The sequence below is a fragment of the Metopolophium dirhodum genome, chromosome 1 (genome assembly GCF_019925205.1).
Source record: "Metopolophium dirhodum isolate CAU chromosome 1, ASM1992520v1, whole genome shotgun sequence".
Taxonomy (NCBI): Eukaryota; Metazoa; Arthropoda; class Insecta; order Hemiptera; family Aphididae; genus Metopolophium; species Metopolophium dirhodum.
Window position 1 is genome coordinate 89020150 of NC_083560.1, and position 27552 is coordinate 89047701.

Here is a 27552-nt window from a genome sequence, read left to right on the forward strand (position 1 = left end):
TATATCGAGTGTTAAATATTTCAAGTTAGACATATTGCTTCTTATGTATGACGTACGCACTGAACGTGTAAAATATTTAAAAACAATTTATACAATTTGTATAAAAAGTTTCAATCGGCTAAAAATATTAAAAATATTAAAAAAAATTGATAAAAAATTAAAAAATAACCTAAAAATATCTAATAAATCAAAAATGTAAGCTTTGTGGAACATAATTTCAATAGTAAAGTAAGTAAATAATCCATTTTTCTACAAATTCACAGCCCTAGATGTTACCTACCTAGTATAGTATGGTTCGTCTTATTACTATTAACTGATTGTAGGTACTTACTAGTTATTGGAGGACCAATATATTCAAAACTACAATTTACAAAACGTTTCCAAACATCTTCTTAGATTTTAGATTCTTAACGGAGCGATGATACGTAGGCCTAAATCGTAAAAGTTGAAAGTCCAAAATGGTAAATATTATAGGTGAAGAAAATATTATTTAATAAATTCAGATCAGTTACCTAAATAATATTATTTTAATTTTTTTTTTTTTAATGTGAGTATTATAACGTTTTTGTTTATTTTGGCTTATACTTTTCCGGTATTGACAAAACTCAAAAACAACAGTCTACAATAAGCACTTCTATAAATTGAAGGCAAATACAAACTGTATCACTGTTGATGTGAATTGTATTCAAATTTTTCGGCGCCTATAGTTTTGAGTACATCTAGGTAAGAAAGCACACCCATATTTAACAAAGGCTTGCAATCATTTTTTGATAAAACAAACTATTCTTTAACGTTATTCGAGTTATTATTCGAAATAACGAAATAATGTTTTTTTCAAATTTAAAGTACAATACCCCGATAATCTGAAATGGGTCTTTACTCTTTAATAAAATTCTATAAAATTGTTAATTTTCAGCTATTAAGTTGTGTGTCTTCTTAATGTATACATTCTATATTTATACTTTCATTTCAAGTGTAAAGTCTAATTGTTGTTTGAAATGATTCAAAAATAACGAAAACCATGTTATAGGTAGTTCATGTATGCCAAATAAAACGTAACATACATTAATGCCTCTTAGTCTATACAAATCGATTACAAGAAAATAGAAAAATTTAACTATATTAACGCTACCTAACTAAGTTTTGTACCTACTACAAATACCGCCGTTATTTTTATATTTTATTAACACAATTTTTGCTATTTCTGGGAAGAAAGTAGATAAGTAAAAAAGTATAGAGATATTTGTCATTTTGACAATTTTAAAGCTCAAATTTGCAAAATGTCCATACACAAAACCAATTTAAGTAGGTTATAATATAACTGTAACACATACACTCCAATAGTACCTACCTTGTTACGCTTAAATGAGCTGCGTTTATTGTATAAAGTAAGATGACAATTATTTTATTTTCATTACTTTGTAATGTTCTGCACTACAATTTATTATAAATTAAAAAGTTCACTATTGAAATCTTAACACTGTCTTTTATAGAAGACGATATTGCTGAAAAGTGAATAATTACTTTGTCTGGAAAATAAAGATACTATTGGCCGACAAAGTAAATTAACTTAAACATTATTTAATACTTTATTTAAACATCATAAACAAGTTAAACTAACATGTTTCTCAAAAACATTTTTAATTATCGATCATTACAATATAAATTACGAATTGTATCAACAAGAATACAGATTATTATTATTCCTACATTCCAATTATTTGTTAGTTTGTTATTATCACTCTATATTTCAAATTACGAATTGCCTTTATTAAATTATTTACGTAAACCTTCCAAATTGTTCATAATACCGAGTTTGAAAATGGAATCTAGTTAGTTATCAAAACTAATAATCTGATACTAACAATCCAAAAGCAAATTTGGTGTTTGTTTTAAAGTAATATTATTGGTTTTGTCGTCTGGTTCCGCCGCCATGACTGCGAGAACTGCAGGGTTGCTATGGTAATAATTATATTTTCCTCCCTTTGACCATTTGTCCCTTCGCATTCCGGAATATAACACCGAGAGGTGTATCAAGCCATTCATTGAAATAACGTCTGAAATTATCATAAATAATGGTAATTAAATTAGGTACATAAGCTTATATTCTTTAATCATTTTTATTATGAACATTTAAAAATAAAATATTTGTATTCAGCTATAATAATGTATTATACCACGCGTTTTAATAGATACAATTAATATATAATTTCAATTACATTTTTATTTTAAAACAAACAAAATGTAAGAAAAATTATTGAGAGTTATTCACTAATATGTAGTAAGTAATATAGCTGATAGAAATACAATTACTGTAGTGAGTACCTACGTATAATCTACGTATGACTCATCTACAAAGGTATATTTTACGAAAAATATAAGCAAAGTTCCAATTGTATTGAGTTGAGATTGTAAAAAAATACTTAAAATATATTTTATGTGCATATTGTTGTATTTAGTATCATATTAAATAAGAAATTGGTATAAACAAGAGGTAAATCACATTTTTAAGATGTAAATATGTCAAATGTCTGTTATTTTGTAATTTAAATTTATACATTATACAGAATATCATAGTTTTGTTATTTAATGAAAAGTTATAATTATGCATTACCTGTCCATGATCCAGAATTATTTGTACACAATAAATATATTTAATGGATGATAATTCCTATAAACAGCTAAACATGATAATTATAAGTACAGTTTTCGCAAGGCCTAATCGAAGCTTGTGAATAAAGCATAGGTAGTTCTCGATTTAAATAAAGTAATCGTATAAATTTAAACAAAATAATTTCATTAATGATCATATAAATACTAGACAGTATTTGTATTACTGAAACTAGGTACCTAGTTACCTAACCCTTGGAATGAAGAAAATATACTTTTTGTTTGTTCAAATAGCAAAATAGCAGCACATTTTGTTATTGGATTGATATTAATCTATGTACCTATATTTAAATATAAAATGTATTGAACATGTTTTAAGTTCTTATGCATTATTATAGGTATCGAGTATCTACCTACCTAGCTAATATTTAATACATTTCCATATTACTATTATTCCTATATTTAATTGCCATACACTGCATTGCCACACAAACGCAAAAACTAATGTTTAGATATAAATTTTATTAGACTGATATAGGTACCTACCAATAAAATAATATGATAATATTTAAAATATTATCTTGGATTCTATTAAGTATTCAGTTTGCATACAATTATTGTTATAAAAACATGTTATACCTATTTAATTATTAAATATTATCATTCATAATTAAATTAATATGAAACGTAATGAGACAATTACACCATAATAACTTGGACGAACAAGAGTAAAGAATAATATTGGATTACGTTTTAAGAAAACGTTTAAAAGAACACGGAAAAGTATTTCAAGACAATCAATTTCATTATTGAGTAATTTCTAACCAAAGCACGTCATAATACTTCCGCCTGATAGCAAAAGGTTTCAATATAAACTTTTCAGCTAAATTAGTTTAATCAATAAGTACTTTGTGCCTTTGTCAGTGATATACCTATCTACGTAAATACTCAGAAGGTAGGTAGTTTAAAAAAAAATCCTCAGGGTATTCTCAATTTTGTTCATTAATCGAATTTAATGTGAATTCCGGTATCCCATATACCTATTATAGGTACCTATAATACGTTTTCTTCTAAACAAATTTTTGTTTAATTATCTGTATAAAATGATGATTACATTCAGTATACCGTGTGTATAAGTATAAATGTATAATATGTTATTACCTGCTTATTATAATATAATATTATGATGAAGTAGGTACACTTATTAAATATAACAATAACATTATCTAAATTATTATTTCTAAAACAAAAGGGTAAAGGCCTTCATTTTATTATAATATTCAATTAATTTTATCAGCAGAGAACTTAATTAAAAGTGCAATACCCAATATTTTATACTTAATTTAATTATTTTTACTTATTCTGTATTCAAGTTATAATTTCAGCAATTCTTTTATTGTTAAGATAACAGTTAAAATAATTAATTGAATAGGCATACCTATATTTATCTTCATTTTTGGAAATAACTTTTACATACGGAAATAATGTTTAAAATGACATGTTTATAATACAATTTATCTACATAATAATCAGTAGAATAAGTATATGAGTTATGACATATATTATCCAATAATTATAAGCTCTATGTATAGTATGGCACAAGTAAGAGTGATATAGACAATGGTCTAAATCATAAGTATTAGGTTTAGTTTTAAATTTAAATTATATGAAATATTTTATTTTTATTGTTGTCTACTTAAGTTCATTATCAATCAAACGCCGGTTATTACTTATTATAATACACCTACAAAAGTGTAGATTTCATCATTTAAAAATCAAATGACAAATAATTAATAGAATTTAACTCAGTTAAATACTAAAGGTAACTGGATAGAGTATATTGGCAACGGTTAGAATTATTATGCAGATGGTGAAAAGCATTAGACTGTATAACCATTCGACCAACGTCAGTTTTCAATTCTTGATGAGGGTACGAACCTACGACAGCGCTGCTTTGTCTTTAATTAGAAATGATAATGAATGTGTATACTTCAAATAAAAACTTTCATTATGCAATTCTGACTTGTCGTCATTATTTATACAACAGTTGAGGTAATCTTAACCGGGAGTAGTATTATAATTTTAATCGTGTTACGCAAAAAAAAAATCGTTTGCACTACAAAACGCAACTCAGATTGTATATCAAGTATATCTATTATAATATTATATTTAAAATACTATATATTCTAATATAATATATTATCAATAGATATCTACTGAATTATGGTCTAATAAAATTTACCTACCTATAGATAATAATAAAATAAGTTTTTATACACTAATAAGGAATGAATGTTAAAAACAATTTTTTTTATAAATTAACTACTGTCTACTGCATGATATAAGTAATAATACTGATAGAGAAAAAAATGAATGGGGAAATGTACAATAATTAATTTTACACAAAAAAAAGTAGAGTTGAAAGCTTGTCGGGCACAATCTTTGGATTGAATGATAATAATTTTAAAAACGATCATATATTTTGTTTTGTAGAAGAAAAAACTGTTGGATATATATTATAATATTATACGCTTATTTATATTCACCTTCACACAATCTGATAAAATTGTTTATTTTTAAAAACGTTCCGGTGTCATACTTATATAAACAGTAAATTATATTTAATTGCTTTTTTGATGAGTACACATTTCTATTGTCAATTTAGTGCATTATTATACAATTTTTGTAACTATTCGGTGACTTATTTTTACATCTTAGTATATAATCTTAATATCTTATGCTCTATGATGAATAAAATATTTGATATAGGTGCATCTATTAAAATTATGAAGATAATATTTTTTTCCAAACATATATTTAGTATAACTATAGACTCCTAATAAAATAATGCAATTATACTTAATTAAATTAATCATCTACATTATATAAATCAAATTATATATGTTACAGCTAAAGTGTTGAATTCCGTTATTTTATGAAATAACTAGGTAGTTCATGAATTACCTACGAATATTAGTTAAAGTATGAAATAATACATGAAAATTGTACTTTAACTAGTTATTTCATAGAATATCTAGTTATTCTGTACAATTTCAGTTTGATATCCGTTAAAGTATAAAATACATTAAAATTTAAAATATATATTATAATATTTTATTTTACTGAATTATGAATTAATTATAGTTATATTATTTATTTATTTGTACATGTAAGGCTATTATGGCATTTAGAGTTGCACAACACCTCTTTTTTTCTACAAACACATCGCTTTGTGTCACATTTTTTGGTACAAGTGCATTTAAAAAAACCCTGACCAGTTCCCAGTGACTGCGCAGTTGCCGCAGATCTTAATGTAATACTTTCATTTGGAACAGCTTCTACAGCTAACAAATTTTCTGAACATACTGTGAACTGGGATCGAGAGTATAGTTGTTTTAACACTCCTGTAATTATATAATGTTTAAGGTAGGTAACAAATAAATAAAAAATTAAAATAAAAAATAAAAAATTACTTGTATTATTTAAATTTTTCTTACCATCATTGCATCCCAGTTGATAAAACCCATCGTCAGTTAATTTTAAAACAACTGCAATAATTGAACGAGGATCACCCTTTCCTCTATCAACATCGGGAATTTTGATACGCACTGTAGAACCAATATTAGCAACCGCAAATTTAGTATTTGATAAATCTTTCATTCTTTTTGCCTGTTTTTCCAAATTTTCTTTAGCTTTTTTCCTCTCCTTAAAACATTTAATTATTTTTGTAATTACAATATTAAAGCTAATTTAGCTATATAATAGCTATAATATAATATTGACCTACCGTAGCAATATTTAAATGAACTATATCTTTTTCTGTGCCAACTGTTGGTCGATCTACGTCAGTAACGTCATCCTATAAAATATAAATAAATAATTAATTTAAAAATAATAAAAATAATTAATGATTAATTTTTCCTCCTACCGTAGCAATATTTAAATGAACTATATCTTTTTCTGTGCCAACTGTTGGTCGATCTACGTCAGTAACGTCATCCTATAAATAAATACTTAATTAGTCAATTACATTAATACAACTTTAAAGACATGGATGACATATTTATCATAAACTATTGTAAATATATTATTTTTTTTTTTTTTTTTTTTATGACATACCATATTATCCAATCGGGTTTCTGTCTCTAGCCCTGAGTTAATAGTTTGTTGACTTACAGCTTCTTCTTCAGATTCCATTTTACGCAAGATAACTTTAGGTAGAAGACTTGAAGATAGTCCAGTTTTTGGTACACTACCAAACATTGCTTCGTATGGACTACGTTTAATTCCGGAATGTAAAGCTTTATTCTTCATAAATTGTACAAACCGAAGGCCTTCACTCCATTTGTTGGTATTATTGCTTTGCATCCACGTAGTCAGCATATTTTCAATATCCTGGTTTGCTCTCTCTACGCTGCCCTGAGATTGGCTATGTCGTGGTTTGCCATGGACAATAGTCAATTCGGGCCACATCTCTTTTAAAGAATTTACAATTTCATTACAAAATTCTCGGCCGTTATCCGATTGCAGTACTGAGGGAGCACCAAATAAACAAAAAATATCCAAAAGAACGTATGCAATCTGTTCAGCTCTTTTACATTTCAAAGGTCTTAAAATACAAAATTTGGTCAGATGGTCCTGATAAACCAAAACAAATTTATACCCTGCGTCAGACTGAGATTGAAAATCAATTAAATCAATTTGGCAACGGCTGTTAAAATCTTCAAACACCATTGGTTTTACAACAATACCTTTTTTTTGACTTTTTTTTTTTTGCTGGCAAGGTATACACAAATCTAAGTATTGCTTAACATCAGATTGAGTAATATTTTTATAACGTTTATTTATTTCATATAACATGCGATCTCTGCCCCCGTGTCCAATAGAAATATGAATTTCATGTAAATAATCAAATATTTCTTCAATCATAACATATAATTTAACATTTTCATTTTGATTACTTACGGGTAGTATTAATTTTTCAATGCCGTTTATTTTTACAATATCGTAATGTTTTTCTAACCAATAGTCACGAGAAGATTCCTTTTTTATTTTCATTTTTCTCACGTCTATCATCAAACTTGCATATTTTTCTTTTGTTAAAACTGCACTATTTGGTTTTAATAAACGATTTTTAACACTAATATAAAACTTTTCTTTCATTAAATCTAATTCATTCATTGTGAACAATATAGTTAATACTTAAAATAATAGTGTAGAGACAAACGAACTAACAGCGAACACGTGTGACTGTAAAACTATTACTAAACTTTAAACCTGTATAATACATGTACCAAATACCAACAACAAAAATCTTATAATAACACGATAAACGATTATCTTATAATAACACGATAAACGTACATTGCGGTCACCGATAATCTTATCTGATTTAATGTGTTATATTAAATTGTTGAAATGTAAAGGTGGGATCACACTTGCGCGGGGTGGCGTTATTTACAATTTGACACATTAACTAAGTGATGCCAGGGAATGCATAAAATAACTAGTTAAAGTATAAACTATATACATTACCTACAAGCTTTAGTTATTTTATAAATTACCTAGTTATTTCATAAACTAACTGATTCAACACTTTAACTGTAACATATACACTAAATATTGAAATATTTACAATACGTCCATACTAATATTTATAAATTAAAGTTCAAACACGATAATATAATCAAAATGTACCTATAGATTATAGCTGGTAACACCACTACACCAGTATCAACAGTATAAGTTAAAACTTATAACTTATAGCTAATTAACTACAGTACTACACAAACAGTTTTCACAAACCTTCTTCAAAGTCAAAAAATAAAAACAAAACAATTTTTTCGAAGACGATTAAAAAATTTATTATTAAGTAAGGAAAAATACTATTTCTATCAGATTAAAAAAATTTTAACATGCGTCTACATGATATATATAGAGATTATTATTATATTTATATTTAATTGAGATTGTTCCTAATTACGAACTGCAACTTGAAATTTAATTACACATTTTGAATTATTCCAATGAAAAATTTAAATGCTGATGGAAAACAGGAAAGTATATAGGTATCATCCATATACGTAGATTTTCATTACGATAATTTGTAGTGCTTCGCGATTTTCACGACATGCTTTCCGCCATTCTTTGTTCTGAACAATTTTACGTGTCGACAATCGGTAATACCACCTATATTATGTACGTCTAAATGTTAACTATAATTTCGTTAAGCTTTCTAAAAGGTTTCGAATTATTATTAAAATATACAAGACACTAAATGTCTACCTACCTACCTACCTACCTACCTATTATATATTATAGAAAATCGTTATGATGACACAAACATTTTATGGTTTATACAAAAAGTTAATCTTTTTTTTTCTGATTACTTCTAGCATAACTGAGTAGTTTGTGTAGTTTTGAAACATGTATTCTGAACAATAGGGGGAAAATGTACGAGATTTCATATGCCAGACTATTTGGAATTGCAGATTTTTTTTCCACGGCAGTTGCTGCAACAGGGACGATAAAACGACTGAGCTGAAGAGAAAACATCTCGAGGGATTTTCATGTAAAATTTATAGCCATTATGCTAAGTATACCGAAAACCCTAACAGTGACAGATAAACAGTTAACAAAGCTTAACTACAAAACATATACAATCAAAGACGATCAGTTTTTCACCAGTTCAAAATGTTCTTAAATTCCCTTTACTGTTTATTCTATTATAAAATACAGTTAATGGTAATTGATTACATTATAATACCTAAAATCTTTTCCGACAATAACACCTCGAAATGTAAAATAGCAATAAAAACTATGCTTAAGCAATGATTAAATTAATTTATATACCTATTAATATTCTTACCTAAAATGTATGCCTGAGTAACCTTTTCTGTGGTTTTGTTTAAAATATTTTATACCATTTACAAATCCGTATTTTTAATTATAAACATTCATATGGATTAATTCTCAATAAATAGATACTTCCCAGTTCTCACTGTACTCAACGAAATACAAATCTATAGAAATAATGGTGACAGATGGCGCACAGACATGATAATATATATATTTATGCCAATTTATTAGCAGGAGGTTAGAGTAATACGCAATTATTATATAAAATCACTGCTTGTATTTATTTACGGTTAATAATTGGATAATGTGATATAGGAAAATATTATTAAATTGTTATAATATGGTGAACTAGTGAGCAAATAAATACCAATAAAATACTGAAATCACGTCCAATAAAAACGTACATTGACAGATAAAATGTTTCCTAAATTGAATTTACTTAAGTAATAAAATAAAATAAACTCAAGAAAGTAATATTATATTTTAATCTTATAAAACCCAAAACCATCGAACGTGGTGAGCAATTCCAAATGCTTGCTTGCACCATAACTATACATTTTATTATAACCAATTTTCAACAAGTTCTAAAAAATATTCTGACTGGAGTATATCGTGTGACATTTTAATTCAGAGGAAAAATCAACGGAGTTAAGTTGTAATTTTACCACATAAGCGTGTAGTTATGATGGTATTTTTAAACGACTGTTCTCAAAATAATAAGGTCATTGTATCTAAGGTGTTATATTTAACGATTTATTTTTCACGTTTAAGACGCTTAGAAAATATTAAATTTTTTATAAAATAAATACCATCAGTGACATATTATACTATTTATGACGTATAACGTATTATAGTTTTATTTTTATGTTAACATCACTATTGAAAACTTTGTAACAGAAGTATCTTATATATAACTGTTTAATCTATAAACATGTGTTGTATATAGAATGTCTTACATAAAACTTGAAATATATGTATATTATATTACAATAAAAAGTATAAGGATAAAAAAAGGAAAAACATATTATTTTAAAACCAATAACTTTCTCACCATCAGATTGTAATAACATATAAAAGAAATAAAAACATTTGTTTATGGGAATTATATTATGATACTTGGAACATAATATAAGTTGTATTTATTTTTTATTTTTTACTTTTGAAATCGTTTTACGATAATAATAAGGATGAATAACACAACGTTTCCGTATTAAATACATGTGTTAATGTTATTGATTTAATGTAATTTAATAAATGAAAGACCGTTTAAATATTAATATTCTGAAATAAAGTTAGGTAATATATTGGAATATATTTTTTGTTTTTGTTTTTTCTACTCATAAAATAAGATAGCCGAAAAAGTTGACTTTAAGTAAGAAACATTATTTATCTTTCCAGAACTAGCCATTTCAACACGTTTATATATATAATAATAATTTCTAATATGTTGTTTGATGTGGATTGTATTGGAAATTTTTGAATTTCTTTCCCTTCTATTCGTGTTGTGATGGTCCACAGCAAAGGCTAAGTGATTAAATTAAGTAGGCAATCCCGCCGTCCGGATTCGCTCCTCCCCTCCTCGTCTTCTAAATGGCTTTTGGCTCGACAGAGTGCTACGCAGCGACCAGTTTTATTTGTTCTCTCCCGGGCGTCGTCCCTTTTTATATTGCTTTGAAACCCTGGTAGAAAAAAACGTTCAACAGATGCGGACAATTTGCTCTTTGTAAACATTCGGCAAACGTCCTAAATTACATCCCCAAAAGCGTCTATCAATTATGCCATCATTCTTCTATATTTAATCTGTATAGGCAAGAACCAAAATTACCACAATTAAATTATAAATTTGGAATTGAAATGTGCAGATCAACACTCGTTATAGTGTGATTGTTATTAAAAATAAATATAAAACAAATAGGTTAAGTAGCAATTTATTTAGGTTTTAGTTTATTATAGAATCGCATTGTCGGGTTGTTAAAAAATAATGTGTGAGACAAAAACATTACAATTAGTCAATAATCACATATTATTATTTAAACAGTACCTTAAACATTTATACTTTTATACATTCAAAAACAAAAAATTACCACTATATGTCGTTTGACTTTATTTTTATGAACAAATAAACCATAATATTAGTCGTCGTCGACAATCACATGCAGGTTTATATCCAATAGTAGATAGTATAGGTAGTGGGTAAAATAAAATAAATTTTATAAACATAATTATTACTTATAATTTATATAAGTTATAATATATAAGTAACAAAATTATAAAAGTAATTAAAACGTAGGTATATTATATAGGTGTAATAGAATTATATTTTAGATTCTTAGCGGAGTGATTTTAATAATACATTAATGATTTTACTATGATGTGTGTTTTATTTTATATTTTCGTATCTGTGTACACGATAAGTAGTCAAAATAATGCTTCGATTTCAACTTCAGTAATTATTTTGATTGGAAAGTGAATCTAGTTGGTGCATTTGGGAGCTCAAAATTCCCAGTAGTTTTAAAAAGCGCCGGGAAATACAAAATAAAATTAAAGAAAACAGGAAATTTTCACACAAAATCGATTTTGGTTTTTGACCTAAATCTAAAAAATTACCGTCATTGCGTGAAACGTTCACTGAATGTTTATCTTATCATTTTTTATATTACATAAAATTTTCAAAATATCATTTTGAGCTGTTTCGGGACAATTTTAATTTTCCATTTTTTAGTTTTTTTTGTCAACAACATTTTATTCGTTTGGTCACAAAGCACACGTATTATTATAATATCAGTTTAAAAATATTAAAAATACATAGGCAAGATTTTTTTTTATAAACATTTAAAGTTCAAATGTTGACAACATTTATTATATTGAAAATGTACAAAGTATTTTGTAGTTAAAAATTTATAAAATACACAATTTGTATTACTAAAGATTGAAAGTATAAAACAAGTTTCGACGTAAGTAGTTCATTCTGTACCCAAAATATCTAAAAATATTTAAACACATTTTTATCTTATAGAGATTTTATGTTCAAATATAGATGAAATTACATATTGAAACCAAGCTTTTAGGTATCTTGTTGTAATAAAAAATTATAGTTTGAGGGTACTTGAAACTTTTAGAGTACCTATATATTATTATATTTTTTACTCACAAAGGTATTTTCAAATGCAATTTTTTTGACAAAAATAAATATACCCTACTAATATGTTTAATAGTAAAATAAATTACTTTAATCACAATAAGATCATAAAATATACCTTGAATATGCTATTTACTACATAGTAATATTATATGTAGACAGACAGTGTTCGCTCAGAATCATTTTTCATATACAATTTTATATCATCGAATTCAAATTAAACACATCTTTTACAGTAGCTCTCTAGACACCTATAATGTACATCAGAGCGTTACCATCTTTTTATATTTGTAGGTACATATTATAGCCATAATATTTAAGGCCCAAACCTATTATAATATTGTTGTCACTTATATGCGAGTACAGATTTGTTTGGGTTTATTTTCATTAGAAAAGATATTTTTTTTTAATTATTTTTTAATTCGTTATACGTAATTTCTAACTACATATTTCTATACTATTTTACTAAGACATGTTAATTGAATATATTTTTGTCTGAATATTACAAACTACCAAAAATAATGTATTGTATAAGTTTGTTAAACTAATGTATTCAAATGTTGTTAAATACAAATTTTACATTCATCGAATTTATGTATTATTATTGATTACCTAGGTACCTATATAATGTAAAGACTAAAGGGTGTAAAGTAGGTATTGTAATAGGGTTGTAATCGTTATAACTTCTTTCAAGTAACATTTTGAAATTGTTTGGTTGTATCTATCGTTAATTGTTTTAGGTACCTTTAGGTCATAGATTGATAGCAAACTATGCTCAGTGATTTAAACATAATACGAAAATGGGTAATTAGATAAAAAATATTAAGTTGTCGAATCGAATAGTTGGTTGCAGACAATATGACAATAGTTTATAGTATCAATATTCTTACGAATAAATAAATTATTCAATGTACCAATTAGCTCATTATTGGTTTTATAATCTTCTGGTTTTTTTACGTTTTTATTTAGCCAAGTTTTTCCGTAATGCAGACGTACTTTTTTTCAAAACTGCAGTTTTGATTAATTTTGAAATTAAAAAAAATCACTGACCTAAAATTGAACTATACTGGCTGAACAGTTGAAACCAACTAATTCTTTTTTGTTTTATCACAGTATACATTTTTTGAGTTGAAAAGGAATTGATCATTAATTATACTTAATGTATTATTATTTCACTTCGAAATCATTAGCTCTAATCGATTGATTATCATTGGACATGTACAGTGGCATATATAGGATTATTTAAATTATATAGACCATAACAAACTGAAATCAACCCAATTGAATTATAATAAGAAGTGTTTAAAGTAATTGTATATTTTGGTTTTTTAGTATAGGTATTTAAAATAATACATAGATAATAAAAAAAATTATAAAGTGATTTATATATGTGTATGTATAAGTACTAAAAATACTAAAATTGATCACTTGATATAATTCAAAATCTCTATTAGCCTGTCGGTAGTATAGTTTACAATTTATAGACTAAAGTATATCTGAACTGGCTGTTCTATATAATGTGTAAATTAGGTAGGTAGGTATATTGAATTTTGCAATAACAGTATAGTGATATGCGATTGGTTTCTGCGGCAATCATCCGTTAAATACATAATTCAAATTCAATAAAAAAAAAATGTTTAGTTGAAATTAAAATTATTTGATTATTTTAACATACATTTATATGATTTATTATTATTACATTGTATTGCCTATTAGTACCTACTTCATTAAATTAAATTGTTCGTTATCTCCGAACTTTTGCAACGGAAATTGTATTATTTAGACATGCGGTCAATTTAAAGTTTAGAATAATATCCTGCAGCCTGCTTTATATGTACAATATGCACATATATGTATTTATAAACATACATATATATTATATCAATTACAAAGGGTAAAGCTACACCTATGCTATTTACATCACATCATATATTACATATTATGCTACTCTTAAAAGTATCTATATATAGGCCACTGCATATACCTACCGATCGCATGAAGTGCTACGTGAATGTCCGTTTGATTTAAATTGAATTACCAAAGCGCAGGTACTTGGGCTATTATAATAGTTAACTATATTACATATTATATAAATATCGTCAGCACTCGAGTTTAAAATTGAAACGAAAGTCAAATGTACGTGCTCAGGTATAGCCTTCAACACGAGGATGGCGTTTTATATTATTGTGTGTGCGTATGTACATTTATACCATGTCACCACAAGATTATAATATACTTTATCACTGACTCATATAGGTGCATGTATACATATATATTGTACAAGTATATATATATATATATGTATATAAACACGCGTGTAGCGTTCCCTCGTTGCAATTAGGAGGAGCGTCCAATTAATCGCGAGAGGGTCACGAGAGTAGCTTAAAACGGACAAGAACCATCACCGGTATAAAAGTGGGGCGGTGGGGGGGGGGGGGGGTGGTTAATAGATAACGACAACATTGACTAAACGTTTAACCATTGTTCGCGACAGTTGCCATTGTTATGATAATTTAATTCTCGGATAAACACAAATCATATATAAAGGGTGCGATTAGAAAAGACCAACCGCCCCATAATAAGCAGAATCACACACACACACACACACACACACACGGCGGTGGCGCGAACGTACGAATATTATATTATATTATATCCACCAGGGCCACAATGGGACGTCATTTGGCGTGATCTTGTGTTTACTCGCGGCATGTGGTTCACGGCTATCGTGTCGGCCCGCCGCCGCTGCCACCACCGCCGCCGGCTGACCCCATCGCGCACTTCTCATTATCGATTGTTCCGGCGCGGTGTACGCGGACGACAAAACTCTTTTCGAACGACAATAATAATAAATAATAATGCAATAATAATAATAATACGATCGTATAATGTATTGTGTACACACCGCCACACTGCAGCAGTGCACCAGTGACAAATTTGTCAACTTTACAAATTAAGATCGTATTTTAAACGAGCAGATGACGCGCGTCGTGGTACAATACAATATTATTTAATTATTATCGTGTATATCATGCTATATACTGTTACTATTTTTTTTGAAATATACCATGGTACTGTGGTAGTTACGTACGGCGTGCAAACGGTTGATCTCCGATGGTTTCAGAGTCGATCATCAGACATTACTTAAAGCGTTTTTAGATGTTGTGTTATCAAACCATACAACTATTAATAAATCCAACCATATAGGTATAGAATATACACAAACTGATAACTACATAAGTGATTATCATTTAGAAAAGTGTCATCGGTTATCGCAAGCCTGCAGTGATCAACTATTATCCAGATTTTGATATACCATTAACAAGCGATGTCGTACTTTCGACTTTTCAACTGTCTCATCGTATAATTATATTATATCTAGCAATAATAAATAATAATATATTACTAAATACTTAATCTTAATAACGTTATTAATTTATCGTATATTATTTAATTAGATTATCTATACAATTTCCAGTGTGTTTATATTATTAATACTAACTAGTAATTACTTGCACTGACGTATAAAACGATCTCCTGCAATGGAAAAATATATACTCGGTAGATCTTATACAAAACAAAAATAGTTTAGCCACCCCATGCGATGGCTGTTATCCTCATTATAGAACATCGGTAGGTGCATGCTGAAATGCCAAAATGTTACTATATAATATGATTTGCACTCGTATCACTTTCAGCTCTTTACATTTACTTATTTTGAATCCGATGTATAATAAATAATAAATGATCCGCTATCGACGATCGTCCGATGAGCTTTCAGCGTCCGGCCGAGTTAATTACATAAAAGTCTGGCTGAGTAGATTTATTAATAATATGAATTTAAATATCCATAACGAAATGTCGCATTTTATTAACAAGAATAATATGCATATATAATAATATATATATCTTTAAATTAATTTTAGAAAGAATATTTTTTTCCAACTTGCGTAATACATAATATATAACATGTTAATGATTTTTGATTATTGGGTTTATCACTAGGTAAACTATTTCACGACTTATTGACTTAATAAATGAAATATCAAAAGTTATAAGTGTTTATTAGTAGGATTTTTACTGCATATTTTATAACTTTAATAGGTACCTATTTGGTATACACAGTTTTTTAAGACTATATTATAATATTATACAAATTAATAAATATGTATAAATAAATAATAATATCATACTTATATAATAGTATGCAGATTAAAAAATTCAGCCAATTAAAAATAATGACATTGGTTATAACTTATGAGTAGATGTTTTAATCTTTTTGGCTTTTGCAGTAACCAATAATATATTTTATGATTTGAATCCCGTATGTACTTATTTTGTAATACTACCTATATGTTCTAAAATGATTTTATAGATGTTAAGTGTAGAGAATCATGTTGATATTTTATACAATTTAAAATAAAATTGGTGCAATAATAATGCATTATTATTGATGTTATAAAACATTCAACTCATTCAATCTATAGGTATCTAATATAATATTATAAGGAAATCGCGATGTTTGTTTTTGTTCCATCATTTAAACTAGTGGTGGGCATATCCGGATTTTTGAAATCCGAATCTGCTGATCAATGACTCGTTTTTAGATTCTAATACATTTAATTCTATAACATATTTTCATTATAATAAAATAAAACAATTTATTTTACGATATATTAAAAATAATTATAAGTCACATAAAAAGCAAATCCATAAATCCAGATATTCGGATAGTTCAGATATTCGGATTTCATGCCCATCCCTAATTTAAACATTATTTTTTGGATTTTAACCAATAAAAGCGATTTAATTGTAATTGTATCTGTACTGTAACTGTAGGACTATATTACTAAAATATTAATAAAAATGTATTACATATAGTATAGGTAGTATCTCAATCTATAATTCCTGATCACTCGTGTTCGGTGTGTTAATCTAACTGTGATAGAATTTGTTAGAGCATTAACGCTTATGCTTTACAAATTAAAATAGTATTTTAAAAGAGATAACGTTATAATACTATTTAGATACTGTTAATAATTTTTTTTTTTTTTTGATAACCATACAGTTACTACAGAGATGTCCAAAATGTCATGAATTACACTCATCTAGTTTTGGATACAAGCAATGTTTGGAATCTGATGAGAAATAAAATAATAAACGATAAAATGTTTAAAAACGGTGTTATACCTTCGGTAGTATTAATATACAGGATTTTTTTATCATGGACCACTGTCGTTAGTAATTATTTCAAAAAGTAATAATATTTTATGTTATGTCATATTGATGCCCTATTAAACCTGCCAAAAAACTCTAAAAAAAATACATTCATGACATAGAAAACGCATAAAATGCCCCAAAAAAACGCCTATACCAATATTTTGTTAATGACCTAGATACTAAATACGAAAATTTTTAAAGTTAATACAATTATTAATACATTTTAAAATAAAATATTACAATTTATAAACATACGTGATTTTTATTTAAATTTAAATTTCAAAACTGATTTTAATCAAGAAAACAATTGAAAATTTTGTTTAAATATTGTTAGTAATACCTATTAGGTAACATTACATTTTTCGATTGGAGCAAAATATCAAAATAGAATAATTACAAATAATTAACTCGTAGTTTTTCTCTCAATCGTTAAAGAAAAGTAAAAATTACCTTAAAGTCACATGACCTAAAAACGCGAAAATGCAAAATAAAAATGAGTTGTATTGATGCATATGTTATTGAAACACATTTTAAGCTAGGAAAACATCGTCTATCATGTTCCAAAAAAAAAAATGCAAAAGTCATCAACATGTAAGTATTTAAAGTTTAGATGAGCGGTGAAGTGGAGTGGAGTGTAGGTACATGCCGAAAAATGTTGGTCCATTACTCCGCTCATCCAAACATTAAATAGGTGCTTGTAACTCATAAACTACTCGCCGAAAAATTCGAATTTTTATGTATCTATTATAATACTTCCATACATTTTCTGCTTTGGAATATGAAATTAAAACTGTATGTTGTCATTCAAAAAAGTAAAAACTTAGTTTTTTTCATCTAGAAACCACGAAATTAAATTTTTTTTTCAAAAACAAATATTTTATGAAGTAATGAGTGGTTCATGATAAAAAAAAATACCGGGTATAATATTATTATGTAGTTTACCAAACTAGGAAATCTACCGATATAACCGACAACCTGATAAAATGCATATTATGTACGATATGTGATAGATTAATTTTATAATCTATAATTGAATAAGATTATAAGGATTATTATTATTATTATTATTAGGATATTTGCTATTTTTTTAAACCATCTAACCATTATATGTTATTCTTTTGCGATGATTATGCGTATAATGGGGCATCTTGATATCCATAATATATTCTATATAAAAAAAAATTAATATTAGTTATAGGTTCTCATCCAGCCGAAGGTTTAATTTGTAATAAAACGAAAGAAGTAGACATTTTGTTGAAAAATACGGCTTCTTTGTTGATGACGACTGATGGTTTATTTGTGAAATAGCTCTATATTTTGTTTATATATAGAGAAATTATCTAAAAATGTGGTTTTTATTTTTAAACTTAACGATTTAACTTAAAATACCAGAAACAAAAATATATATTAAGTAAATTATATTTATTTTATGTCATTGCACATAAAAACAAAAACAACAAAGATTTTCCTTAGCCAATTATTTAGTGAGTGTTTGATTTTGAGCAAAGGTTAAGTATTTCACGTTATATCTATATAGTCTATTATCAATCTTTTTATAAAATATTAAAATGTACAATTTTGATTTTGAATCATACCTGTTTTAAGTCTTAAAATTATATGAACAATTCTTTATAGACTATATTATTACAATAATATTATTTTCATATATATTTATAATTCAATAAAATTATGAAAATAGTTAATTATAGTAGGTATATGCAGTGCCGTACCCAGGATTTGTTTTCGGGGGGGGCTTTAACATACTTAACTTTATAGGAAAAAATTTAAAACATATAATATATACACATAGTTTTTAATGTATTATGCATTCATTATTAAATTGTCACAATTTAAAATCTAAACGCCTTTCCTTTTTAGACGCAAACATATTTAAAATAGCATCTGTGTCAATTTGTATGTCTCTGTGGATATTCATAAGAGCTAATCCGTTTAATCTTGCCTCACCGGTAGAGTTTCTTAAATAGGTCTTGATTCTTTTTAAAGAAGAAAAACTTCTTTCAACCGATGCCGTTGATACAGGCAAAATAGCAAGAAGTTTTAATAAAATATTTATATGTGGGAATAAATCTTCGGGGCATTTTGATAATGTGTCTAATGCATTTTTTGGTAAATTATTTTCTTCATTAGACCATTTTTGCTTCCAAAATTCAAATTCATTTTTTAATAAGTCCATGTGAATGTTTTGGTTATTAGATCTTAAATCTTCTTCATAAAAATCAATAGCTGGCTGTATATCACTAAATGATAAATTACCAATTTTGCTTGGTAATAAAGAAGATAAAGAAATAAAAATATTAGAGTTCATTTTAAAACGTTCATTAAATGATGCTAAAATATCATCTAAATATGGATAATATAATGATTGTCTGTAGTAAGAGACATGGTCATTATTGAGTATGGCATAATTTTCTCGATGTTTTTGAGTCCCGACTACTCTTGGTATGGTTGGTGATGTACCAACTTCTTTTGCGATTTCACAAGCACGATGAAATATAGAAAAAAAAGTTTCTTCCGTCCGTAAATCTTGTAATTTTTGAATTGTCAATTCTACAGATTCTATTGCAATGGATAAATCAATATTTTCTGTTTGAAGATATTTTGAAATAAAATAAGTTATTCCAAGGACCTTTTCCAAAATACAGATAGTTATAATAAAATTAAAATTACACATAGATTTATGTAATGGAAAAACTGCTTTATCATGTTCTATTGACATAAGTTCTTCCAATGCACTAATTATTTCAATAAAACCTTCAACCAAAATTAAAATTGACTCGTGTCGTTCTACCCATCTAGTCTCGCAAAATTTTTTCAACCCAGAAAAGGATTTAGATTCTAATTTTTTCCGTAGTACAGTTGACCGTTTAGCTGATGCACGAAAACATGCACTTACTTCCTGTACAACACCCAGAGCATTTCTCACTTGTTGCACTTTTGATGCATCGTTAAGACATAAGTTTAAACAATGAGCAAAACAGTGCGTGTATAGTGCTTTTGGAAATTGTTTCATTATAACTGCTTGAACTCCTCTAAATGCAGACCTCATGTTTGCTGCACCGTCATACCCTTGCCCTCGAGCATTTTTTAAATTTAGTCCTAAAGATGTCAAAGTACTTATAATAGTGTTGGCCAATTCAGATCCTACAGTACTATGGACAGGAACAAATTGTAGAAAATCTTCTCTTATTATATATGTATTATCTTTTTCAAAATTTGAACTTTTTTCTAAGTATCGTATACATAATGAAAACTGTTCAACATGGCTTATATCTGTTGTCTCATCAGCTAATATTGTAAAGTATTTTTCCTTTCGTATTTTGTCACAAATGTAATGCTGCATATATTCAGAAATAACAGAAACAATATCATTCTGAACATTAGCACTTATATAAGAAGCATTCTTGTTACAGTTCTGAATGTGATTTAATAATAAGTTATCACCACTTTCAATTCGATAGCGTAATAAGCTTCTAAAGTTACCATCATTTTTTATTGGAGTATTTAGACTAAGTTCACCAAAATCATGTCCACCTCTAAGAGCTAATCCTTGCCTTCCGCATAACTCAATTGTTTTAATTATTGTTTTTAGAACTTCTCTATTATTTTTAATCTCCTTTTCATTTCTTTTATGCATTTGAACAATTACATCATTTTGTTTTTGATCAATTATTTTTGAAAATTCAACAGCTTTTAGTTTAGAAAACTTGTGATACTCATTGTTCTGGTGATTATTGAAGATACTAATAGCATGTTTCCAATTACAAAAAGGTTGAGTGACTAAAGATGTAGGTGGAGAATGCATGCCTTTCCCAGCATATTCACTTTTATAGAACAACACACAATATTTACAAAATGCACCTTTTTCAATGTTTGAAAATGCTAACCAAGACCACCTTTCCAACCATGATAAATTAAACATTCTTGACTGACTTCCAAATGTTTTTGCCTCAAATTTATAAGTGTTGTCAGGTTTCCATAAGTTTTTTAAAACATCAGCTAACTCTAAATCATTCAGTCGCTCTGGTTTATTTTTCTTAATATGAGTGCCAATATCATATTTATAATTATTGGTCACTGGGTTTGATTCCTAAAAATATAAGTTAAAATGAAATAAGCAAGCAACATGCAATATTAATTAGCAGAAGGCCATAGGTTAGGTTTATGTATAAAAAAAAGCTATAAACCTATATTATAATTTTATAATAAATAATTATAAATAATTCTATTATAATTAATAGGTATTATAATGTTTGGAAAGATCAAAGAACTTATTTCAGAATTTACTAATGAAATCAATTCTGTTGGATAATTTTATTGTGAATGGGAATGCATACAATTTTCAAAAATGTTCCACACACTGCTAATAGATAAGGTTGTTTGCCCCAAAATTATTATTTTACTGGATTTAAATTGTTATATCCAAAAATATTTAAAATAGCAAATATTATTCATCATGCAATTTTTATTTGTGGAAACCAAAATGCCAAAAAGCAAGTAGCTGGTTAACTATTTTAAAAACAACTAAATAATTTAGGTGAAAAACTAAAAATTAATTGAAAAGAAATTTTAAAGCTAGCAAAGCATTAAAAATAATTTAAATAAGCTACTTCCTAATCTGTGCATTTATATTATTACAAAGCACAAATAATATATTTGATAATAACAGTATTAAACAAACTTTTTTACAATACCTGAATTATTATTAATTTATTATTTAATAATAATTTTAGGTTTTCACATGTTTTTAACTAGGTAACTTACATAACATGATTTTAACATATTATGTACTGACTGTTGGTATTAAAAAACAAATTCAACATAAAAATTTATATTATAGGTAGATACATAATACAATTCATGAGTTTATAAATATATGTATGAATTTAATATTAAATATACTGTATTACTGTATATTTAAGTACCTAACTCACCTGTTCATTGATGCAAATATTTGCAGAAGTAGTTACATTTGAACTAAAGTATGAATACAATGTTTTGGTTTTTTTTCTCTTAGGTTCATTTTCGTTTTCATTCATTTTATAAACTAATAAAACTGACACACTTCACTAAATATAATATAAAGTAAAAACTAAAAAGCAAAAAGCCACAAATTGATGTTGATAATTAATGATAGTAGGTATATTGGAGTATTGCATTATTTTATGATGGTATCACCACGTATCACCACAGATTATATTATAAAACAATTTGTGATATCACGAATAAGATTATTGTTATCAATATATTATCATGGGGCGCGTATAGCGCGGTAACGCGAGCGGAGTGAGTAAGACGTGGTGATAAGACTACCGCGTCACCACAACCATAATATACTAAAAGGTCGTCAACATTATTACTATGACATGAACGATAATATGATATTGTTCTGTGATATGAACCCATTACGCATAACGCATTACTAAAAAAATATTTTTCCTGAGATTTCGGGGGGGGCTTAAGCCCAAAAGCCCACCCCCTGGATACGGCACTGGGTATATGTGTAAATGAAAAACAGTCAGATTAAACATCTCATATAGTTAGTCATATATAATTTATACACTAAAAACTAAAAAGTTATAAAAGTATAATGATTGTTCGAAATTACGCAGTCGTTTTACTGAGCTGAACTTCAGCACAATATAACATAATAATATTGCAGTAGGTACCTACCTACTACAGAATGTACACCCAAAGTTAGTAAAATAAATAATAACAATTTTGAGGTGGCACATTAGTCTCGTTTCGTTAGATTCAAACATATAATGCTTGAACATAGAAAAATTAGAAAATTAACGATTGCGAGATGAATATATACTTTATAATATGTTAATATTATAACCAGATGTAGTGCGTTAGTTAAATAATCTAACATTGTTCTTAGTGATTACTGATTCAATTTTCCTCTTACGTTTGCTAAAGGTGCATTCGTATAATATTGTATTCAAAACTAATAAATGTGTTCTTATTTATGAATTATAATATTTTATAATTATGTAATACTATACTTCTATAGTTCTATACTATGAATAAATGATTCAAGCAACATATTTCGAGCGAATTTAAACTCAAAATTGTCCATAAAAAAATGGTACTTAAATATTGTTTTTAATTTTTTGTTTTCAGTACCTATAAAAATTTGAACTTTAAATAAGTGATTATAAAAAAAAATCATGCCTGTATTGTATCTTAAATATTTTTAAATAGCTATAACAACTAATGAGAAACCTTAAATTGTAAAGCTTTTTGGCCAAAGAAAAACGTTTTATTGATTTTTATACAAAAAAAATCGAAGCATTTTTTAACGTAATACTACGCTACTCCATATTCTCCCCTTCAAGAGAACCCATGAACCATAAATATGTGTTTGAAGGGAGAAATACTAAACTTTGTCTATATACTATTTTTTTTTTTAAAATACCAGCTATAAATAATTTAAAAATAAAGTCAAAACATATCATTTTTATTGAATTCATTGTTTAATTATTGTGTAATTTACATCGTTTTACAAGAGTGGTCTATGATAAGAAAGATATGAAATATAATTCATTGTAGTTAGTATCGAATCCAATGATTGACATTTGATTTTGTAATGTAATCCAGAAAAAAAAACTGATTTAGATATGCATATGGTATATCTAATGACACTTAATATTAATTAAACTTCAGACGCTCATAAAAAATAGTTATGAAAATATTAGGCTCAACTCAGAATCTAAAATCATACATAAAAATCCTAACTCTCTCCTCAAATTTTTACAACTTACTACAATACTACCTATAAACTATTATAAGATACATAAGACATAGGGAATCTATCATACTTATTATAGAGATTATTAAAATTATGAATATTGTGTGGTCATCAATTTATTATTAATTATTACGAAGTAAAAATTACTGTAATGGTAAAAAAGATGTATTCTGCAATTTAAAAGAAGACGTTGGTACCCAATCGATTTATTAGTAATGTACTTACTTGAACTTTTTATAAGCACAATATGATATTGTAATGTTGGACTATGGGTATATTGTAATATTTTCAAAGCGGGTATTTAATTTTATGAAAATATTTTCCTTGTGTTTGAGGTAAATAATATTTATTTAGTTTTTGCACAAAATCACAAATAATTCACTAAATATGAGTCTTTTAAATATAAGATGAGCAGAGGATTTCAATATTCAGTACATACTTACATGTAACAATACATAAGGTTATGATGTACCTATTACTATCAGAATTCATATTGGTTTTTGAATTAAATAGTGTACATTATTTTTTTTTTTTTGTGACTGTTTTAACTACCTATATTAATTATTGATACTAAAATATGTTATTGCCTGTAGGTAGCCATAGGTAGGGTACTTACCTATCAGCTTAAAATAACAATTTTGGCTTGTTACTTGTTAGGTAAACAATATATAATTTTATAAAAAAATCAAAATTATTTAAATAAATTAAATTTAAAACTATTACTGTATGAAAATGCTTCAATGTTTAAAGTGTACACTATAGAATTAACATTTTAATACAAAGTTATAATTATAATCATATACCTATCATCATTCTATAAAATAATTATAGATTGACTATACATTTATACATATTATCTCAAACATCTTATTACATTATTTGACGTTTTGATTTATGGGTAAATTTATTCACATCCCGACAGTATTAATTTTGTCAACAATCAACATGCACAAGCTTAGTTTCAGTATTATCGATTACCTACTTTAATCATACATAATGTTATTAATGTTAACAAGACCCTCATAAATTGGTATGCAAATTTGGTTTATGATCACTTTAAGTTAGAAAAACGACAAACACTTTAATAAACCGATCTTCCCTCAGTTTTATGTTTCGTACGCAATGATTCATCATTGCTTTCAAATCAAAAATTATAATACAACATTATCCTGCGTGAACGACGAACGAAGCGTGATAAATAATCAACACCCACTGTTTGTATATGTGATCGGGGGTTTTTTTTTAAATAAATAATAATGAAATGTATAATATTAGCAACAAGAATAAATGAATTTCACATTCTGGTTAGCGAAGGTTTTAGTTATTGTGAAAATCGACTTTCGTGTTTCATCTCAAATACTATGTTCACTATAACATATAGGTTTCCTACCCAACATATTTAACACCAACAGTTTAACTTAATTAATCACTGTTGGTAAATACGTTTCAACAAATCAGCGGGGACACAAAACATTATTTATATTAAACTCATGTATTTACGATGTATTAAAAAATGCACATACTTTAATTATAACATTTATAAGCAAACAATTACATTTATACAGGCCCACACCCGCACGCTTTACTGGGGAAGACAAGACGGCCAAGAACTGCATTCACTAGTCAGCAGCTTCTAGAGTTGGAAAAACAATTCAGACAAAACAAATATTTATCCAGACCTAAAAGATTCGAAGTGGCTACAAATTTAATGCTCACTGAAACACAAGTAAGAATATTTAAATTATTATTATTTATTACTATTATAGGTAAACCCATAGACCATATGCAAGGCTGGGCATTAATGAGTCAAGACGTTAGAAGTTAAGTTAATTTCAACTTATTAACTTGATTTACTACTTCACTGTTTTAACTAACTCAACTTTAACTTAACTCATTCGCCACTACGTTAACAACTCATATTATTTTTATTTTTCCAATCAAGTTAATTTTCAATTGTTGTATTATCCAAAGAAATATGTTGTTTATTACCGGTATTTGGTTTATGATTATAAGTTTTCAGAATATAGAAAATAAATTGAAATAAATAAATATAATATAAAAAAAATATATATTTATAGATGGAAACTAATATTGTATTAATATTGTATTAATTAGGTTTTAATAAATATTATTATAGGCATGGTTAACATTAGTCGTCTATATAAAGACATCAATCGACAATAATAAGCTAATAAGGCTCACGATGCCACGAGTTATATTAATAAATCATTACTCATTAGTTACTAGCTATTACGTACTTATTTTTTATTAGTACAGGCTCTAGGCCTCATGCTTTTTGCTTAAATTTGGGGGCCTCGCGTTTGAAAAAAAGTGGTAAAATTGGTTTTTGCCCTGGCCCTCGCAAATCCTATGGACGGCCCTGGGTACAATGAATATATATTACTATTTTAGTGATTATCACTATTCACTTACTATATTAAATATTACCTCCTACTTAAATTCATTTTTTTATTAAGTATTAATTGAATTTAAGTTAGGTCAATAGTATTTTTAACATAATTGATGTATTAAAAATATCTATTAACTTGAAAGCTACAGTCGTAACTAAGAAACGAAATTTTCACCACATAAAGAGAAAACTTTGGCTGTGCAATATAATTTTTATTTTTTTATGTCACTTTTACGAAAAAAGTTCTTATTGTTTCAAAATCTATTATTATTTGTGTTTTTCAAACTTAAATAACTTTTTTAAAGAATCGATATTGCACAGCAAAAGTTCTCTTTTTTATGTGGTGAAAATTTCGATTCTTAGTTATGAGTTATGACTGTAGTCTTCTCGGTTCTTTCCCGTGCCAAAACAGTTTTTGATATACCGCACGTGTGTAAGACGGAGACAACATAATATGCTGGTGCGATGTCCAGCTCTTAATCAATAATTGTAAAATGTAATAAACCAAAAGTAATATGTACCTAGTTAGTAATATCTAGTTAA

At 26.9% G+C, this 27552-nt stretch overlaps 3 protein-coding genes across 6 annotated transcripts in view; 1 reads left to right on the forward strand and 2 right to left on the reverse strand.

Annotated features, from left to right (window-relative positions):
• The window catches only part of LOC132935395 (homeobox protein MOX-2), a 37337-nt gene that overhangs the window by 4808 nt on the left and 4977 nt on the right, over positions 1 to 27552 (forward strand). Inside the window, exon 2 of the mRNA XM_061001942.1 lies at positions 26165 to 26325. Within this exon, the coding sequence (XP_060857925.1) occupies positions 26165 to 26325 (161 nt within the window). The remainder of the gene's footprint in view (positions 1 to 26164; positions 26326 to 27552) is intronic.
• On the reverse strand, positions 1437 to 23335 carry LOC132935269 (52 kDa repressor of the inhibitor of the protein kinase-like). 2 transcript variants are annotated; one of them, XR_009663201.1, is made up of 2 exons: positions 22780 to 23335; positions 1437 to 2057 (listed from the first exon to the last, which is right to left on the reverse strand). XR_009663201.1 is itself a non-coding variant. In XM_061001753.1 (2 exons), exons 1-2 carry the CDS (start codon positions 22882 to 22884, stop codon positions 19671 to 19673), a joined length of 2370 nt encoding a protein of 789 aa, XP_060857736.1. In that variant the 5' UTR covers positions 22885 to 23335; the 3' UTR covers positions 19622 to 19670. The 2 variants fall into 2 exon arrangements, 1 of the variants encoding a protein (XP_060857736.1); XM_061001753.1 differs by lacking the exon at positions 1437 to 2057 and adding an exon at positions 19622 to 21935.
• LOC132935270 (KRAB-A domain-containing protein 2-like) lies at positions 5702 to 8425 on the reverse strand. 3 transcript variants are annotated; one of them, XM_061001757.1, is made up of 5 exons: positions 6730 to 8425; positions 6539 to 6610; positions 6398 to 6469; positions 6108 to 6315; positions 5702 to 6014 (listed from the first exon to the last, which is right to left on the reverse strand). In XM_061001757.1, the coding sequence occupies exons 1-5, from the start codon at positions 7789 to 7791 to the stop codon at positions 5764 to 5766; spliced, it is 1665 nt and encodes a 554-aa protein (XP_060857740.1). In that variant the 5' UTR covers positions 7792 to 8425; the 3' UTR covers positions 5702 to 5763. The 3 variants fall into 3 exon arrangements, with proteins under 3 accessions (XP_060857740.1, XP_060857738.1, XP_060857737.1); XM_061001755.1 differs by having other exon boundaries at positions 5702 to 6315; positions 6787 to 8410; XM_061001754.1 differs by having other exon boundaries at positions 5702 to 6315; positions 6730 to 8410.